Source organism: Daphnia pulicaria, chromosome 10, assembly GCF_021234035.1.
Source record: "Daphnia pulicaria isolate SC F1-1A chromosome 10, SC_F0-13Bv2, whole genome shotgun sequence".
In the NCBI taxonomy this organism is placed as follows: Eukaryota; Metazoa; Arthropoda; class Branchiopoda; order Diplostraca; family Daphniidae; genus Daphnia; species Daphnia pulicaria.
The window spans coordinates 3922551-3942187 of record NC_060922.1 but is presented as its reverse complement, the minus strand read 5'-3'; the positions used below and the strand labels follow the sequence as shown (position 1 = coordinate 3942187).

The 19637-nt window shown below is 41.4% G+C and overlaps 3 protein-coding genes across 3 annotated transcripts; 1 reads left to right on the top strand and 2 right to left on the bottom strand.

Annotated features, from left to right (window-relative positions):
• Positions 1–466: 466 nt before the first annotated feature.
• Positions 467–4767, bottom strand: LOC124314413 (OTU domain-containing protein 7B-like). Its single transcript, XM_046779583.1, has 8 exons — positions 4372–4767; positions 4111–4252; positions 3861–4043; positions 3620–3790; positions 3429–3556; positions 3113–3364; positions 2783–2978; positions 467–2710 (listed from the first exon to the last, which is right to left on the bottom strand). Exons 2-8 carry the CDS (start codon positions 4247–4249, stop codon positions 1173–1175), a joined length of 2607 nt encoding a protein of 868 aa, XP_046635539.1. The 5' UTR covers positions 4250–4252; positions 4372–4767; the 3' UTR covers positions 467–1172.
• A 414-nt stretch (positions 4768–5181) lies between these two features.
• On the bottom strand, positions 5182–6956 carry LOC124314461 (OTU domain-containing protein 3-like). The gene is made up of 5 exons (XM_046779670.1): positions 6712–6956; positions 6496–6644; positions 6370–6440; positions 5987–6304; positions 5182–5917 (listed from the first exon to the last, which is right to left on the bottom strand). The coding sequence occupies exons 1-5, from the start codon at positions 6861–6863 to the stop codon at positions 5585–5587; spliced, it is 1023 nt and encodes a 340-aa protein (XP_046635626.1). The 5' UTR covers positions 6864–6956; the 3' UTR covers positions 5182–5584.
• A 39-nt stretch (positions 6957–6995) lies between these two features.
• Positions 6996–8821, top strand: LOC124314447 (glutathione S-transferase LANCL1-like). Its single transcript, XM_046779642.1, has 5 exons — positions 6996–7200; positions 7267–7622; positions 7697–8003; positions 8076–8258; positions 8327–8821. Exons 1-5 carry the CDS (start codon positions 7114–7116, stop codon positions 8675–8677), a joined length of 1284 nt encoding a protein of 427 aa, XP_046635598.1. The 5' UTR covers positions 6996–7113; the 3' UTR covers positions 8678–8821.
• The last annotated feature ends 10816 nt before the right edge of the window (positions 8822–19637 follow it).

Sequence of the window (19637 nt, the reverse complement as noted above, 5' to 3'; positions counted from 1 at the left end):
AAATATGCATATCGTAATTTGTACTCTCTTCGGATTACTACCTTGTAAGTTACAACTGTGAATTTTAAGCTGCAAGCATTTTTTAAATGATCCGTCTAGACAAGTTTGAATTATTTAAAAAAACAGAGAGTGTACCCCGTTATTCGTAAATATTTGATTGTATTTTGTTTACATTATGTATTTTAACATTTTTGCTTATTTTTCTTATACGTCCCATGACATTTTAGAAGATATAGTACTAATGTGAGCGCGATCCACCTATAGTTGGCATGCTCTTCCAAAATCGGGTCATGGTAACTGAAAGTTTACTTTTTAAGTACTATGCAGCGACGACTGCGTGATACAGGATGTGCGTGACGCCTGTCATATCCCAGATGATCATACCAACTTATTCGTTTTTAATTGTATTGGGCTTTTCTTTAGTAGTACAACTACAACGTAACCTTTTTTCACATCTAGACGCTAGTGAATGAGCAAGTTGTGTATTTACTTTACTTCATTTATATATACGTATATATATTTAGTCATCAATAAGCTACATCGAAATAATAAATGCCAGATATGACGTTCTTTGATCAAGACAGATCATCTTAGTGATGTGGAAAAATGAGAAAACATTCATATCCCGGATTAGAGAGATTTGCATGCTACAAAGAACGAAAAGAAATAAAAACGCGACGGAAATGATTTTTTTAAACGCGGAGAGAGAAGGACTTGATAATACGCAAACAACTTTGTTTGAAAAAATCGATATTACAACTATGAACAAATCCAATCGAAGAAAGCTACAATTCTCAATAAAAGAACGTGTCGACTAAAAAGTGACTCAGCCAATCTTTTTGAGACTAAACAACTGCATGGAACCAGAACCCGCCCACTTGTAAAGCCACACAAAACAAACAACCGCAATTCACTGACATTGCAATTTCACGTTTAAAATTCGTTTCAAAGCGTGAGATAACGAGAAAAGCTTGACGCTATCCATGAAAAATAAGGCAATCAGTTGAATCGTTGGCTACTAATTATTTTTTTTTTTTTCAAAATGTACTGGTATTTGTAAGGAAATAGGTTTGGAGGAACGGTATCCCTGTAGTCATAAATAGTCGATTATATGAACAAAGTCGGGCTGAAATTTTTGGATAATTAGTCTAGATTATTTGCTTCCGTTTTCACTATTGCATTTGCGCCGCTTTCAGATCTTCAAGGATGGACTCCCTAGCCAGTGCAGCTTTCTTTCGGATAAAGAAACAATCTGAGCAAAACCACTGGGTGTTCGCCATGCCGTACGAGGTGCATCCGGTTGATTTGCACTGTTTGCGGATGCTATCATAATGAGATAAAAGTCGAGACGTAGGCTGCAGTGCAACTTTCTCAACTACGGCGGAAGAGCGCGGTAAATCGATGTCCACATGAGAATTTCCTGCCACCCCTTTGTGTGGCTGCTGTAAAAGTCTGGGCGGACGAAGCGGATGTGTCGGCCTTTGTTGTTCTTCAGGATGATCCAGCCTCAAATCAATCAGTTCTTCAGTTGGTTTATGGGTTCCGTTGCGCTCGTAAACTTTGGCAATGATCGTCGGCATGGTTGGTGTGGTCGCTTTTGCTTGTTGCCCGACTGGCTCCACCACGCTGGGCTGTTTAAACTTTTCACAAATATTAGGACTTATCTTCTCGAAAACAACCTTTTCCTCGATTTTAGGAGAAGGTGTTGCGGAGTTGGGCGGATTCCCGTCGCCGTAAAAAGTAGAATTCGAGAGATACAGCGTCCCGTTTTGTCCATTCGGTGGTCTGCGCGCCGGAATGTTGGTGGCATCGGCGTAAGATTGGCTGTCTGATTGGGCATAGAACACGGATTTCCCGATTCCGTACAGAGCGTTTTGATTGCCACAACTATTTGATTTTGTGGCAGCCACTTTCAGATTCTTGGCCCTTTCTTCTTCCTGCTCGAGTTGTTTTGCGTAGCAGGCCGTGCACATGTAGCTGGTAAGGGCAGTCCCGTACATGGAGCAGTTGGGATTAATGCAAGGGCTAGGTCCCTCTTGGATGGCCATTTCGGCCAAGGTATGCTGCTTCCGGCGCTGCCAGACAAGCGTTTGACGTTGACGTTCGGCCTGCTGCTGTTCAAATCTATGACGAGCGGATTGCATGTAATTGCTAATCATCTGCTCGAGGCAAGGATGGTGCTTCTCGGTATGCAGACGGGCACACAGTATGAAATCCGGACATTCCCATTGGACATTATTGAGGCGGGCTGGCGACGGTAGCGGATGCTTCAGGGTGAAGTTGTCAATCAAATTTTTCTTTATCTTGCGACCGACGGAACGCCCTAGACTGCCAAATTGTTTAGCTACACTGTAGTGTAGCTGCTTGCCAGGGGCCTTGGGCCCGGATGGACCAAATCGAGCCCCATTAAATTCGCCATCACTACTCCATCCTTCCGTGTCGTGTGACGGACGACTGAGAGTTCCATTTGCTTTGGTATCATTTTTGACTTTGGAAGTTTTAGAGCTGCTATTTTTAATGACTGCCGGACACGGAATGTCGACTAAATCAAGGAACTGGTTCAGCAACGCAAGACGATCCTCATGCGTGAAGGCAACCCGTTGAACAACAGCCTCATTGAATTCATCCCGGTTCCAAACGCACGCTTCGCCTGGATCCACCTCAAACTGGATGGGCAATAATTCACGATCCACGTCCACCAGAGGAATAACTAAAATAGTTTAAAAAGAAAACCAATTTCCAAACAGTGACAAAAGCTGGCTCTGAATAAACAAGAAAATACCGGCAGGTGGCTCATGAACTTGTTCGCAAGTGGTCGGGGAGAATTTCTTCTGAGGTGCCATGGCAACTAAAGCTGAAAAATGAGCAGCGTCATAGGCTAAAATTAAAGGCGACCGGCTGCATTCACTAGGCTCAATCTCCAGCGGAAGGTAGATGCCACCAAATGGGATAGGTGCGAGGTCCTCTCCATTGACATCCTGGATGAGATATAGACCAATAAAAACGTTTTAAAATAAAGCTCAGAAGAAGGCCGCCAGAAAGTCGTAATCAGCTTAGATCCTTCGTGAGTGATAGGCGTGACATGAATCATTCGAGCCTGTTTATAGCCTACTTTCAAAACAGTGTCCGCGATGACAAAAATAGGCCGCTTGAGAACATGGGCTAATGCCAACACATGTATCTCTTCCAGGGATTCGTAAGTTTTACTCGAGGTGTTAAAGGATTCTCCGCGACCATCGGTTTCCGTTTCGCATGCACTTGGTGTAGATGAACCTGATGTTCTCGGCTGAGAACTAGCTAGCTTCAGAATGTTTTCCCATTCTCGTCGCCATTCTTCCTCGTTTAGACGCAAGTCCAATCCCGCCTGCAATAGTTTCAATCGAATCATTTTACTGCACCATAAAACAATGTGATCAAAACATTATTACTTGGAGGTTGGATCGAGCGTTTTGCCACCTCCACCTCCTCCACAAGGCATGACGAAATGTCCCCATGGTCAGAAAGTTGTGCAGTGCTTTCCTCAGTATAAGGAGTCGATCGTGAAATCCCCACATTCCTTTCATTAGAAGAAACATTTCAAATAAAATTATTCTATCACACGGAAACACAATGGAAATACCTAGAGACGCAGCATGGAGAAGGCAATTGCCGTCCCCTGTTGTCGACAGCGGCCATAGTTTCTCGCAGCCTTCACCTAAACATGTCCACCAGTTTAAACGGACAGCCTCTTGCAACGACACAGCCATAGATGTGTCAATCAACTCATTTTCAAGGAACGCACGGAACTCATCTATGGAAAAAAAAATATGTTGTTTAAACCATAATAAAAATATATAACAATTAATTGAGTAATCACTCACCAGATTGGGTTGACAGATCAGGAAGAGTAAAGGTGCAGTCATTTGTCTCTAAGGCATTGAATTGACTGTTTAAAGAACTAGGTTCCTCAACTTCAGAGAGTGAAACACAAAGTTCATTGCGAATTTGAGAGATTACACAAGCATTTTCTGCTGTACGGGATATCCCACGAGACAGCTTTTTGGCTGGAAGAAATAAAAAGCGAACATGAAATCATTGAAAATATTAATAGACAATTAAAGTTAAAATCACCTTCTTCATCACAAACATCAACTGCTGAGATTTTGGTTAAAGTGGGTTTATTAGTTGCAACATTAGTAGGGAGGTTTGCTGAAGATACTTGTACTCCATTTCCAAGGGATAGAGGGGCTACCACTGGATTTACAGGCATCACCTGAAATGTAAACAAAGCAAGTGGAAATACTGATATTAAATGAAGAAATATATTTAAAAACCAAAATTAAAGGTGATTTTTTAAAGTAAATGGCTGCAAGGATTTAGAACATGTCTTACCACAATTTCCTTTGTAGTCTTTTAAGTATCAATGCATTTCCTGTCCGACGTTCGTGATTATTTCAGGCCACTTGTCAAAGCTGATAGGAGTATCACGTCACAAACACCTGGGGTTTACTTTGTTCCCGAAATGTTTCCTGCTCTGTCGTTCGCCAGTGTATACATTAGGAATAAGGAAAACTACCTCACACTAGCTGACGAAGTATCTAAATAACCGTACATTTCTCAGGTATATAACTGTACACTAATGAAGCTAGTTTTTTTGTCCGTGTGACTAGTCCTTCAACTGTATAGCATCTGACCTAATTTTCACTTTCACTAAAGTCAAACAAGCGTAAGCTCCATATTTGCAGTGTTATGTAGTCGTAACAGTGTAGAGTAGACTGCTACTATTTTGACGGCGCAGCTGGAGCCTGAAACGAGTTGTTTCAATCCTTTTCGCTAGATGTCTCTGTAAATAAAGAGCGAAAGTAATTTCGGTCATTTTCTAAAAGGGCGGGACTGGGAAACTTCTCATTACAGACTTCGTCCGTTCCCTGTAACCTTATTATATCATGTGATGACTAAAAAGAATAAATTCATAATCTCCTGTAGGCCGAAACTACAAATGTACCCAACGCTATGTCACATTTATTACTAGTCCGCACTAATAATAAGCTGACGGGCGGAGGCGGACTTTCCTGCGGATTAATTTCAGCAATTTGTACTTTAACCGGGCAGGTCCCTGGCACTGAATAAAAATTCTGATTAAACTACACGGACAAAAGATTTGTTTATAATATAGTTTTCAGTAGACGTGAGCAGAAGCAGTTGACCTTTCCACCAATACTTTATTTCTGAACCAACTAATAATTAAGAGATTAAAAGATATATAAATTATTAAATTTATCAAACACAAATGATTTTATAAATTTTCATTTTGACAAATAGCAGGGAAGCGATATGCTCTAATTTTTAAATTTACAACATAGTAGCTGTTTGGCTGGCAACGACAACTAGCATAGCTATCGAACTCACCACAGTGAAGAGTAGTCTATGAAAATATTGTGTGAGAGCTAGCACACAATTCCTCCAGTAAATAGTGATAGCATACACCGTACTCATCTCATAAATAATACTAAGCACAATGAGTAAATAATTCACACAGCTACACATATTCGGTGGCTGTAGCTTGGATGTTAATGAACTAACGTTTAGCAAATTCCAAAATTATTTATATGTTTAGGCACTGAACTTTTCCAATTATGACTGCTTCTTCTGGGGATTCTCTAGTAGTATTACAAGGTTTTCTTCTGGCCTCGCCGGCTCGCTTTCTCTCTTGTTTACGAATTCGTTCCAACTGTTTTCGGCTGAAGGTCGATTTAGAACGTCCCCCAGATGGATCCATTTTAGGTTCCTCGTTGTCAACGGGAGTTAAAGACAATGCCAAGAGATCTTCAACGGCAGCTTCAAGGTTTCCACAATTATTGTAAAGGAGTTGTCGAACGATGGCGAGATCCTGACATCCTGTACGTAGAATAGCTTCGCGCTCAATTTCGTTGGCTTCCTGGTTTTCAAAATTGAACAATACTCGCACTGAGATTTCACTATTTAACGTTTTAATAAAAACACTCACTGAATCATCGACACGGTTGATTTCGTGAAGTTCGCAGGAATCATAATCTTGGTCGGCTGTGTTTTGGCTCTGAGTTGTTACCTCATTTCCTTCACTCTCGACGTCGATTTGAATATTCGCGGGGATATGGCTGGTATCTCCCAATCGTCTGACGCTATCGTAGTGGTCTCCGCCATGGTATGCAATATGCAGTTGACGAGATATGGGAATATTGTTGTAATTCTTTCCCTTTTTATTCTTCTCTGTTTGAGTTCCACTACTTTCCCAGCCACGGATTTGCCAAAGTGGTGCGTTTGGTTGATGAATGACAATGGTGACCTGTGAACATACATTTTAATGATTAAAAAAAACCAGTAGATTAAATGCCGTTGGATTTTTTTTACCTGATGGAGTCTAGCGAATGCCACAATTGCATCATTTCCAGCATATGTACCTGGCTGACTCAGTTCACTGACTGAATAAATAATTGATTGTAAGTGGCTGATAATTAAAACAAAATGTATTCATACTGTGCTTCTCAAAAGGAAGATCATCTTCCACGAAAGGTTGGAAATCATCTCTGTGTTCTAGCATGTAGGTTGTTGTGTCTTGTCTATGTCTGTAATGATTGCCCATATGACCATCTAGTTGGTCACCTAACGCACGAAACAAACAGTTCCTATTAAACAAACAATCGTTAGATTCAAGACAGGAGATAACTTAAAATATTATGCAACACAACCTACCCATCCCCAGGAACCTCTCTCAATGTCAGACCTAGGGTTATAAGTTGAGATTTTATCACATCGGCGTCTACATCCTTACTATCACGAGATGATTTCTTTGATTTGTTCGTTATTCTCTTGTACTTTCCATTGTCTTCCTTCTTCCTGGCCATTTTCCCTCAAGTTCTCAAATTGTGTCACTTTTTGCTGCTATCCCTGCTATCACGTCAAAATTGTTGTTTTTTTTTTCTTCGGCGTTGCCAATTTCCGATAATAATTCTTTCTGAAGCAGACGATCCGAAAACGTCGCCAAGTTCAAAACATCAGAAAACGTCAAAACGCCAAGAAATCGTTAATGTGAATTTCATTTTCGTTTTCCAACGTTCATTTTACGCTTGACTGCCGAACGTGAAAGAACGTAAAATGAATACCTGGTCGCTGGTGAAAAAAGACGATCGCCATTTCCTCAATCCTTTTCTTGTTCCTGGAAAGCAACTCAATTTTGATCCGGTAAGTTATTTCCTAGCCAATCAGCAGCCTACGTTTGTTGTCATAATATTTCGTTGTGCAATTTAGAAAAATGAAGAGTTTACAAAACATTTGAAAGCTGTCACCAACAAACTTTTACTGCAATGGGAAAAAGATGTGAAAGCAGAGATCGATTACACTGGAAGCACCAACTGGGATGATTTTTCGATTTACACTGGAACTTCAGGATATGCCCTCTTGTATTTTGAAGCTGGAAAGATATTGAACTCTGCAGAATACTTGGAACAAGCCTTTTTCATGGCAGAAAAATGCACCATGCATCTGCACAAACCCAATGTGAAAAGCCTCACTTTCCTAACTGGAGCTGGAGGCCCACTCACCTTATCTGCTGTGTGTGCTCATTTCCTCAAGCAACCAGAAAAAGAGCATCATTTCATTCACAGGTATTAATAAACTATAATTGTATATAATTTTTTACTCCTTGGCTTATTATATGATTTTTATCCTCCTTGTCTAGGTTGCAAAGTTTGTACCATTCTTTTGAAGTTGTTACCAACAGCAGCAGTGGGCTTCCCGACGAGCTGCTGTATGGGCGAGCTGGCTGTCTTTATGCACTGCTCTTCATAAAGCAATACTGCAAGGAAAAAGTAGACGGCGATTTGATTGTTCACATCACCGAAGCGATTATTGAATCTGGCAAGCGCTTAGCCAAGGAGATGCAGCATAAAGGACACAAAACACCACCACTCATGTTCGAATGGCACGAGCAAAAATATCTGGGACCAGCGCATGGTTTCGCCGGAATACTTTATCTTCTCATGCAGGTCAGTTGGGAACAAACTGAATGGAATTTGGGTTAAAAATAGACCAATTTCTTTTAAATTTTAACATTCTAGGTAAAGGACTATTTGGAGCCAGGTGTTTTGGAAAACTACATCCGCCCTTGCCTTGATTTCCTTCTTGAAATTCGTTTCCCCAGCGGGAACATCCCGTCGTCTATGGGTAGTGATCGTGATCGTCTGGTCCAGTGGTGTCACGGTGCCCCAGGTTTCATCCACTGTTTCGTAGTTGCCGCAAAGGTATTTCAAAGTTTCTATTGTTTTGTCGCAAATGAACGGAGCAATCGTTGCTAATTGAATTTCCAAAGGTATTCCATTCGGATGTTTACTTGAAAGCAGCCAAACAATGCGCCGATGTGACTTGGGAGCGCGGAATCTTGACCAAAGGGTTCAGCATTTGCCATGGCATCTCGGGGAATGCGATGGCCATTCTTCATCTCTACAAGCACACGAACGACCTCGTCTACTTGCAGCGTGCATGCAAGCTCGCCGAGATCGTCATGGACGATCGTCCGCACGAATTCCGCACTCCAGATCGACCGTTGTCCATGTTCGAAGGTATGGCCGGAGTAATCTTCTTCTTGCTGAACTTGTTGGATCCCGAGAAATCCGATTGCAGCTTCCCCGGATACCAAGTCAACTCATTTGACAAAGCATAATCGATCCGATTATGGAACGTGGTTATTGTTACTTGTTTTTTGTTTTGTTTTTTCGGTTGAATATTGAAATCTTTTGTTTGTTATTCTGCAAATTGTTTTGCAACCTCGAAGAATCCGATTGATATTAAATACCTAAACATCAGACATGTTGAGCTTGTTTAACGTTTCCGTGTTAATTAGATGCCCTAAATCCATTTGGAAGCAACCGGAAGCAACTCCTTTATTTACTATTCCATTAGACTATTTTGGGTTACATTGTTGATATTGAGTTGGTAGTTTTACTACCAAGTTACGCGGACAAAAGTCGAAAGGGTATAAGTTTTAACTATTAACAGGAAAAGGTCATTATTATTCCCTCCAGAGTCCGAGAGAGAAACTCGTAACTTTTATCGCTATTTGCGTGATATTTAGTCATTCGTAACGAGTATTTTGTTTCTCTCTCAGCTCTCTCTTCCCGTCAAACTATTAACTTAAAATAAAATGAATAAAAAAGCTGAAGCAATCGATACTTTTCCGTCCGGTTCCAAAGTGTCTGGGAATCGTAGAATCAAAAAAGATGCGAAACTTGGTTCAGGTGCTTCTTTCTCCAACTTTTTTCTCTTCACTTTCTCGAAAATGCTTTCAACGATTTGAAAAAGAAAGAGCTTAGCTGCACAGCACAGACGCATCCAAGTTGAATCTCCTGAGGGATCGACTAGAGGTGGATAAGTCCACGCGTATAATGTCCGCTTTATACAACTTGAATCCTCTTTGAGAAATAACCACCATCTGCATCACAGACACAGACTGCAGAAACTTTGGAGCTTATCGGATTGCGTTGCAAGTCTCCGCTACGAACAATAAATATCCATGAAAAATGGGAAGGAGGGTAGGATTACACACACATGTGTGTGCAGTATAGTATCTATAACAATACGGAATTTAATTTGTACCGAAGTTGCCATGGCTGTACGAGGTTTTTTTTTTCCACAACGATACGGAAACTTTTCCTTGCTTGTCATGATGTTTTTAATATCACCGCGTCTGTACCGGTAGATGTTACAATATCGGGATGACATAATAAAGGAATGAAGACATTGATTGAAAATATCATTGTCAATATCACTAGGGAAAGTTCTCTATACGTGTGTTATTCTTCGTCATTGGAATAAGTTGTTTGACGTTGATCATAATGAACGAGTTGACGTTTTACTTATAATTAATCCCGATTTCCGGTGAATCGACGATTCCGATTTATCTCCCCCCCCCCTCCCGCGATTACGTCAACGCATAGCTCGATTTACCTTTTGATGGGAAATTGACCAATTGGCCGTTGTGTTATCATCTCAAATGTCCTAAAATATAATATAGAGCAGGTACTTGTGCTATGTTTGCTTCCTCTTCGATATTTATAGAGCACCAACAGTTGGGCGTGTACACACACACACACCCAAAGTTGGGCCGACATAATCTAGCGGGCAACTATAATGTTATGACTTAGCAGCAGACATGGCCGGGATTAAAGAAATCGCCGAAGAATAAACCCCTCGTCATTGGATTTTGTGTGTTGGCAACGGCTTTCCTTGCATATCACATAAATATCCGACGTCTACTACATGGGAATAGTAGGACAAGTAGTAGTACAATAATAATATTTCATGCGCCAGCGCATATTAGATCATTCGGTTATCTAGCTAAGAACCAGAGAGTTTCCCTCGGAGAGATGTGTGTGTGTGTGTGCACACATTTGCGTCACGGGGCCCGATTAAGCGTCGCGAAATTGCATTATGCCAGTGACATTTACATGGCAGCCCGGAGATCATATTAATTGCTACTATAGTAGTGGCTGTACACACATGGATCAGCATAAGTGCATCAATTGATGCCCAAACATGCAGCATTTTTAGTTCTTTTCAGTTCACCATACACACATACACACACACACACACACACACAGATTTTTGTGCAAACTGTCGAGCACTTAATTATTCTTTGACATATGGAAGAGACGAGCGGGCCTGATAATAATATTCATTTTAATTACTGCGCTGCTAGTCACATTTTCCGAGCATTTCAAGACTTTAATATGACGCCGGCCAAGTTTCTGCCGCTGCATACTTAGTGCTCTGTGTGTGTGTGTCCCATTAGCCCGGCTGTTGCGGAGGGAGGGGGGAGAAAGGGGCGGTGCCTCATCTACGCCTTTTTGAATAATTATAGAGAACTAATAACGACGTGATCCCGGGAAGAAATAAGAGGCACGCCTCTCTCCGCGCCACTATATTTCCCAGACTTTATAGTACAGACGGCCTCATTTGCCAATACGTCGCTGATGTCCTGTTTGTTATCCGACCTTTGCCTCTCTTGTTGCCTCTATATACTACTTAACTCGAAAGAAATATACTACTAGGCTGTTATTTTCGGGGGAATAGGACACGGTGGCGGCGGCAGTTTCCAATTAACCCAGCATCCGAAAATGTCTAATAAGAAAAGATTGTCGACATCATATCATTTCGAAACTTTGTTTGTGAAAAGAGCAATCATGCTGGGCCACATTCGTTTTTTCCAAGTTATAGAAAACGAGATGATGAACAAACGCGAGCAAACAAAAATATCCAGGAGGTAGACGGCCGTTTTTTTTTCTTCAATTGGAATAAATAAACGACATTGTATAATCATGTTTTTTTCAGGGAAAAACATTTTCATTCCGTCGGAGAACGAGAGAAACGCGACGATGATAAAAAAGTTTTCATCATCTTCACCAAACAAAACAACTCTACTAGATACATCTTATAATATATATAATATAGAGAGAGAACCCCAAGTCATTCTTCAACTCTTGTCGCAGCTAATTAAACGACTATTCTCTCGGCCGGCCGCCGCCAGCATTTATATGTATTGCTTTTGCTGGGCTCGGCTTCATTTTTCGTCTATAGAGTATATTATAGATTGACACATTTATTTCTATGTGCACTACTAGTCCAATATTTACTGCACGTACGATGAGCTTCCATCTAATAGCCCGTGTGTGTGTGTGTGTATCATATGCAATATACAAGCGCAATCTTTTAATATTTAGGAGCTAGCTAGAGATGGGCCATGTGAATCGGAAGAGCTGGATGGAGCCAATCAGCGGGATTGGCCGGGTGCTGGAAATAGAATAGCCAATATAGACCCAGGAAAATTACAAATTATTATTTTTTTTTTCTATCTCTCTCTGGTATAAGCTAGGATATAAGATAAGATAAGAAAAACCCACAGATAAATAGTTACATGTTGTAGCTATTTATTGATATATAAATGCGGGGAAAAAATCTGTAGTAGTATGGCACTACTGCTGGAGGGGTAATTGAATTCGGCAAGAGCCAATACTGCAATCAAATGGGGCGGAAGGCGATGGTATTAGAGGGGGAAACTGTTCTGCTGCCGAGTTGTGACGATTTGTACACGACAGAGAGCGACGAGATGGGGAATTATTAGCCCCGCTCATATGTGTTATCGGGAACGTCGTCGGTAGAATATGTAGTCGCACTTGGATTGGCCTTCTCTTTTTTTCTTCTTCTTCTTATTTCTCCCAGAATATGCCATGGGAACGAAAATTCGGCGAGTGTTGCCGCTGTTAGATGTGCCGGGGCCAATAACAGATGTATACAGCACATATCCACTCTATAAGAGAGAGAGAGAGAGAGACCCGAGGGGCTAATACACTGCTGCCTCCTTGACGCCATCATATTATGAGCACACCCAGATGCTACACGGCTCCCGCCACTTCATTGCGTCGCGCACCCAGCCCAGCCCAGCAGCAAATGTCTTGCCGAAATGGGGCGATGGAAACGAGACGGAAATGTCGCCCTTATGGCTCACGCTTTTCATATTCCCTTACTTCCGGAATGGGCGACGCCGCCGCCGCCGCCGCTCCATCTCATTATTTATTTTCCTTAGCTTCTTCTTATCATTTTCGTTTAGTTTCGCCGCCGCAACTCGTTAACATGCTAACACCAAACAAAAAGCTAAACAGCGATTTAACTAGCAGGTTCTCTTATTCCTTCTCTTCCTATCGACAATTTCGTTTGCGGAATAATCTCATCAGTGGAGGGGTGGTTCCCGTTCCTTGTCGGGAGTCCCGATCCAAGTCGTGAAAAAGACAAACGCAATTAGAAAGATGGCGACATTGTGTCGACATTACAAGAGCAGAGAGAACAAGTTGGGCGAAATTTTCCCATTATTATTCAAAAGCTTCTGGAATCTTTTTATTTTTATTTTATGCAATTCGTTTTCAGGAACGAAACAGAAAAGTGGATTCCCGTCACTAATAATTAAGTGTGAGTCTTTTTTACTTTTCAAATAAATCCCAACCTTTTTATTTTTGGTATCATTATTTTACAACTGATGGCGTTTTTCTTTTGTCTATTTTGTGTTTTTCCTGCCGAGTTTGAGAAATTCAATTGGCCAAAGTGCTTCTATAAATAGATAGCGAGATACACACACAGTGTGTGGTACAGCAGGCAGTTTCAATCGATCATTTTCTTTCTTTCCTATTCGTAATTTATGATGGACGTTTGCGAGCTCACGATTCGTCCCGTATATCAGCATCATCATTTCTCTCTTTTCAACTCTTTTTCTTTCTTTCTTCTTCTTCTTCTTATTTGGCCTGTACTTATTATTATTATCCCGTGTCTCTATGTGCACAGATGCCGTCCGTGGGATTTTTAGGCGCCTAATCCGCATAGCGGTTCAAATAGATCTCATCAAGATATTCTTTCGCTCGTTCGACGAATTCCAACTGAAATCGACCGAGTCTATTTGTAAAAAAAAAACGTCAAAAAGAAATAAAATAAAATAAATCTGGGGGGGGGGGGGGGTGAAATTGTACAGTATTTCAACATCGCCCACATTTCCGAGAATTATAGATTCGCCTTGAAACATTTATCAAGTCCGTTGGCGCGATTTTCTCGTTCAGCGCCGGACAGAGATACGGCACGAAAATCCTATTTTCTGCGTGTTGATGTTCAAAAAAGAAGCACGGGTTCTTTCTCTCTCCCTAGATGCATCTAAATTATTGATATGTAACGTTATGTAATGACAGGAAAGAGAAAAAAGGGAAGAGAGTGGGAGGGCGATATTGTTGATCCATCTAAGCGCCCTCCAGGCAACCCTTCAGGGCAAAGAGGACGGCTTACATATAAATGTTTTGATTTTGCCACTTCAGTAAAAAGATTGATGACAGTCATTGGGCTCGTTGCTATCAGCTCAGAAGATAGATAATGTCGCTTTTAATTTAAATGCCATATTACCTGCCGATGGGCGAATTTTATTTCCACCAAGATTTAGCGGTCAGCAAAAACAGATTTCTATCGATCCGGATTGATGTCATATGTGTCTAAAATTGATTTGTAGTCTTATACGTATATGTAGTATTTGCAGTGTAATACTTTACAGAACCCTATGTATATATTTGGCTTGCGTGTGTGTGGCGAATATCTAGCTGATTCAACGAAAACATATATTTTTCCCAATCCATTTTCATGGCTGGATGGGCGATGATTATGCGGACCAACGCCCCTGTGCCCAAAAATAAGAAAAAAGAAGAAGACGAATTTCCATTTCGTCTTTTGTGTCTTGGTCGTCTTGGTGATGTATAGCGTATGACACGACGACTGCTTCCATCACGCATTAGACAATATCATCGCGTCTATATCCGTCCAAATAGAAAGAGCTATAGAGAAAAAGAAGAATTATTTATTTACATCAACTCGGTTCAGGGCGCGCGCACCCGTTGCCGCCGTTGTAGTAGGTCAAATGATCACCGAGGGAGGAATTAGAACGGAAACGTGGGAGGGCCAGAAGTATACAAGCACAAGAAGAAGATTCTTTTCATTGTAAATAATAGAAATGTTGTTGTGTGTTTTTCGCTCTCGTCCTCTATCTTTTACGTACTGATGCTCTAGCCATTGAAATAAGTTTCACATCATCTAATGGCTCTAGCCATCCTTTTTATAGCGATTGCCATCCCCCGCTTTTTCTCTCTCTCTCTCTGCTGGGCAGCCCATCAAATTACTAGTGGCCGGCCGGCGTTCTATACTTTTCTCGATTGTCAATTCCGAGATTTATATTTTTGGCCGTCTGCTCTGGAGAATGAAACATTTTCTGCTGCGCCTTTTTTTGATGAGTCCCTCAGAGGTCAATCTGTACAGCAGCTCGACGGCAAAACCATTGCCCAGCAACCGGCGTTTTTCTCCTCCCGACAACGAGATTGAAGAGAGAGAAAGGAAGAAAGTTTGAACGCACAACAGTGAAATAAGTGAGCGGCTAATAATAATAATAAACTTTCTTCGCATCAAACAAGAGAGAGAAAAGAAACTCGCTTACCCGCGCTCAGTTCATTAAGAATAGCCTAGCTGCTGCCTCTGGGCAGCACAAAGAGTTACATAATAGCCGCCCAGCTGTGTACTACTCTGCGCAATAATCGTCCGCCACAACACAAAGTCCAGTTAACAAAAAAATAACAAATTACAACTTTTTTTTCTCAATTTATCAAAGAAGATTTCCCCCCAGGAAAAACAAAAATTGTCCACAGGGATGATAGAGAAGATGTACATTATAGCTAAAGGAAAACAAAAACTTGTGTTTTGATATAGGCCGGCGCAGGTCTAAATAAAACAAGTAGTGCTGGACGCCCGTGTCCCTTATATTATAGAGACTCTCGTCTACTATGCGGGGTCGTGTGTTTGTCCTGTTGTCTGGTCCCTGTCGATGGCATCTGCAATACTCTCACCGTAGTAGTAGTAGTAGTAACAGCGATGCTGCTGCTGGAGTGCAAATCGAATCCTTGGCAACACTGCCCGAGGAGATGGATACACACACACACAGTCGATGATGTACAGACAAAAGAGTTTGTTTGGACACTGATGGAAGAAAAAGATCTCGTTCGGGAGAGGGGTGGATGAATCTAAAAAGAAAAATAACATTTCTATCTTGTGCTGCTGGCCTGGCCGTCCCTGCAGTGGAGAGATATATACAAGGGGGACGACAAAACAAACAAGCGCACCAGTGTGTATATACACAACAACGAATGGGTGGGTGAGGGTGGATAGCGAGGGGGCCAAAACTCGCACAATGCCCAGGACTCTCTTCCGTCTCTCTCTATACGACGAGAGATTTCTGGCTCGTGTGCCCAGAGTCCCCCCCGCTCTCTCCCGGCATTCCCGCGGGAGGAAAAGGCGAAAAGTGTCAATGACTGGGGCGTGGGTGAGATCACGAGCGGCGGCGGCACATTGTAGCCTATATTTATTTTAGTTGCAAAAAGCCATTTCATTTTACAGGAACTCTCTTTGGCCTGTTGTGTAATAATAATAAGAAATTCTGTGATTTTTTCCTCTTTTTTCCACCCGCCCCCCTCATCTATTTCAATCACTTTTCAACTTAAAAAGAGAGAAAAAGAAAAAGAAATCGATAAGATGACTTTAGCGTCAACTCAAAAAGAGTCTAAATATATTATACACCATGCACTCGCTTTGATGTAATACCATCAATGATGTAGAAAGGTCGACAACTATATAAATACATATCATATGAAGGCTAGCAGATAGATTCGAGTGCGGATCAAAACTTTGAGAGTCAATTAGTTGGCAGTCAAGTCTGAAGAAGAAGAAGAAGAAAACGAGATTGGATATGATATCTCTAGCAACAAGTTTTCGTTCGGGTTATTATACGTCGTACTCTTTGTAGAAATGTCTAAACTTGTAGCTACATCAACTCACCATTGAGCATCATCCCCCCCCCCCATCCCCATCAGAGATCTATCCAACTATTACGGTTAGATTTTTTTTAAAGATGGCTGGCGCGGGATAAAGTTTTCATGGAAAGCCATTTCCGTTGCGGTGCAAGTAGCGTGCGCGCCCATTTTATACGGACGGTGCATATAAGAGTCACGGATCAAGACGTGGGCAAGAAGAAAGAGGAAAGAGCCGGCCATGAAATATGCAGTAAAGGCTAAAAACTTCTTTTCAAAGTGGCTGCTGGCTGCTGTAGGTCGAGAGAGTCACACTCTTAAGGGTCAACTTAACTTTTCACTTATCATTCGATATTTTTTCATTGGCGGAAGAAGTTGGAAATGTCATTTTGGTTCGTTTCAAATGGGCAGCAGTTGGGCTGAAAAAATAACATCAAATGTGACAGATGTGTGGAGAAATGCTCTGATGAATTCCAAAGATTCTACACGCCGAATGGGCCCAACGCCCAGGCGAAAAATCCTTTTGACTTATTCATCGTCCATCGCAAATTTGAAATAGCCAACACAAGCCATCCGCGATGGCGTCTATAAAGTTAGTAGACGGAATCGCCGAGTCATTCAGGAAAGAGCCTCGACGCGCCCGGAGAAAAAATTTTTGATGTGAAAAACCCCCAGCAATATCTGCACAGGCCATTGAAACACCCTAATGGATATGGCACAAGTGTACACATTATGTTGTATACCTCGAGCGTTGCGCGGTGGCCATTAGGGAAAGAGTGCCGGGTCACGTGCTGGGCGGAAGTATGAAAAAAGAAAAAAGTTTTTGATTCCGTATGCGCATCATTCGCGGAAGAACTGGCGCCAGGAGAAGCCCAAACAAGTCGCAATCCAAACAAGACCAGAAAAATATTAAAAGCTCTCTACAACAACAACAACAACCGCACAACAACCACAATATTTCCAGGGCTTTGGCGGTTTTCCCACATTATATGTGGTTGTGTGTGTGTACTTTGGGGTCGTCGGGAGAGTTTGCTTTAGATTTTTCTTAGACTCTTGCATACTGTGCTGCTGCTGGGATTTCCAGCCTAAACTCCGCCCCCGTGATGTAGTTCTTCACTTCTCCTTTTTTATTTCTTTTTCACTTGGCGTCTCGGCGCCCGCGACGCTCCGTCTGCACGGATGACTGAACAACTTTGATGGGCCTATACATCAGCAGCAGCAACACACAGCACACAGCACACATGGAACTATTATTCTGAGAAATATATTATTTCCCATCTTCTTTTTTCCCTTTTCCCAAGTTTCGGATATGGATGGCAATACGGTGCCGTCGTATAACGATCCAGTCTCAGCTAAGAAATCGGCGGCCCAAACGTCAAAATATGTCTCGGCGGAGACACAAATCTCAGCGTAGGTCGTAGTGTGTGAAATTTTTTCGATTGGACGATGGCACAAGCGAAGAAAAGTTTGTGAAACGGCGAATCGATCGAATGAAATCGCGTTGGCCCTCCCCCCCCCCTCCCTTTTTTTTCGCCATTATTGTATCATGGATAGTTGTTGTTTGGGGAAGAAGAAAATGTTTCCGAATCATGTAGCCCATTGACGCCTGGCGAATGTTTTTTTGTTATCGATTCCTGGGATGCTGGCTGGACAGCAGCAGACCCGGAACGACCCGGAATCGGTTTCGACGCAGGACTGCATTAGCTATACTATAGAGACACGCACACACGTATATATTCGATCTTGTTATTGATAGATGGGCGACAATCAAATTCGACATCAATTTTCCCCGAGTCGTCAATTCAATTTGGGTCCCGCTGATATTTTTGTGATTATTACTATGATTCCGCTTGTCGAAAAATCGATAGACAATTTAGATTTGTGATGGCAGGAAACGAGTTGATTTTTTTTAGTCTGAAATGATTATTACATTTGAGTATGACGTCTTATAACGAGAAGGTGCCGGTCATAACATTTTCCAGTTGCACTTTGCTTGAAGTTTAAGTTAACAATTATTTTTCCACTTTGATTATTTACCGGCAGACAAAGTTTGCGAGGTACTAAAACCGGGCCTAATCTGCAGTCGTTCTACGAATGAATTATTGAATGAACCCTGACTGAGTAAACGACGAAAACGCCAAGAAAAAAAAACCTTCCCATCAGTCAAACGCCCAGACTCTCAGGAATAAAAGTACTTCGTACTATGTAAACATTTATAATCAGCAAAGACAATAAAAAAGCCAAAAAGGAAGAGTAGAAAAACACTTTTCCTACCTTTAAGTTTGGCATCCAAAAGTGCTCCATCCGCTGTAGAGTTGAATCCATCGGGCGGGATAGGAAAAAAGGCCTTGTGAATCACTCACACGAGTGTACACGAGGGTAGAGAACATTTATAGAAAGAGATCCGTATAACTCGATCGACATCGGTAGCTTCTCCAATCAATAGGGATGCTGTTTACCTAAATAAAAAATAAAAAAATGGATTACGAAAAATATTTGCAGAAACAACAAGTTAAGAAAAGTTGAATGAGGCAATGGGTATATTGTTAATACACAGGAAAAATTTAAGATTACCATGGAATACAAGCTGCATATGTGCAAATCATTCATCCTTAAAATACCTAGCAGGTCAAATGAATAAAAGTAGCACAAATCATTAAATCATATAGCGATGATACTGGGATTGTTGCTGATGATAGGTTAATACCAGTACATGCAAAACTTGTGTGGTTAGGATGGCAGGTTCAGGGCTTAAATCTGCACAAAGGTTCCACAGTGTCAATAACAATGTGCAATGCTTTGACAGCCTGGGGCTTACATGATCAATGCTAAAGTCAGGAACTATAACATTTCTTTTCAAATTTAGAACAGGTTTAACTCTTCTTCAAGTTCCCATTAATCATTGCATTTGTATTCTTAGTTATATTTACCCGCCAAACAGCATACCACAGTGTGTATAAAGCTATTCAATTAAGAACCACGATCAGATTTTTCACACGACGACCACGTTTTTGTAATGTTATTTCTTGTGCTATTTTTCGAGCAGCCACGTTTCCCCAGAGAGTGATCTTTTGGTCATAGTTATCAATATCATTCACTAATCACGAATCACTTAATCACCACATTTTTGAAACTTGTTAACACAAAGAAAAGCAGACGATCCTTTTCTCATTTTCTTCTGCTATTAGCCAATAAACCATTATCGGCCATCCCCTAAATCCAAACCTCTCAAAAGCAATAAAACTATAAAAG

What these genes read in the sequence shown, in the direction of transcription:
- LOC124314461 (XM_046779670.1), bottom strand. Translation starts at nt 6,863, where the DNA reads ATGGCCAGGAAGAAGGAAGACAATGGAAAGTACAAGAGAATAACGAAC. An exon ending in TCTTCCTTTTGAGAAGCACA is followed by an intron (nt 6,441 to 6,495) that starts GTATGAATACAT and finishes TTATTTATTCAG; the next exon opens with TCAGTGAACTGAGTCAGCCA. An exon ending in CATTCGCTAGACTCCATCAG is followed by an intron (nt 6,305 to 6,369) that starts GTAAAAAAAATC and finishes GTATGTTCACAG; the next exon opens with GTCACCATTGTCATTCATCA.
- LOC124314413 (XM_046779583.1), bottom strand. Translation starts at nt 4,249, where the DNA reads ATGCCTGTAAATCCAGTGGTAGCCCCTCTATCCCTTGGAAATGGAGTA. An exon ending in ACGCTCGATCCAACCTCCAA is followed by an intron (nt 3,365 to 3,428) that starts GTAATAATGTTT and finishes AAACTATTGCAG; the next exon opens with GCGGGATTGGACTTGCGTCT. An exon ending in AGTTCATGAGCCACCTGCCG is followed by an intron (nt 2,711 to 2,782) that starts GTATTTTCTTGT and finishes AAACTATTTTAG; the next exon opens with TTATTCCTCTGGTGGACGTG.
- LOC124314447 (XM_046779642.1), top strand. Translation starts at nt 7,114, where the DNA reads ATGAATACCTGGTCGCTGGTGAAAAAAGACGATCGCCATTTCCTCAAT. An exon ending in AGCAACTCAATTTTGATCCG is followed by an intron (nt 7,201 to 7,266) that starts GTAAGTTATTTC and finishes TGTGCAATTTAG; the next exon opens with AAAAATGAAGAGTTTACAAA. An exon ending in TACTTTATCTTCTCATGCAG is followed by an intron (nt 8,004 to 8,075) that starts GTCAGTTGGGAA and finishes TTAACATTCTAG; the next exon opens with GTAAAGGACTATTTGGAGCC.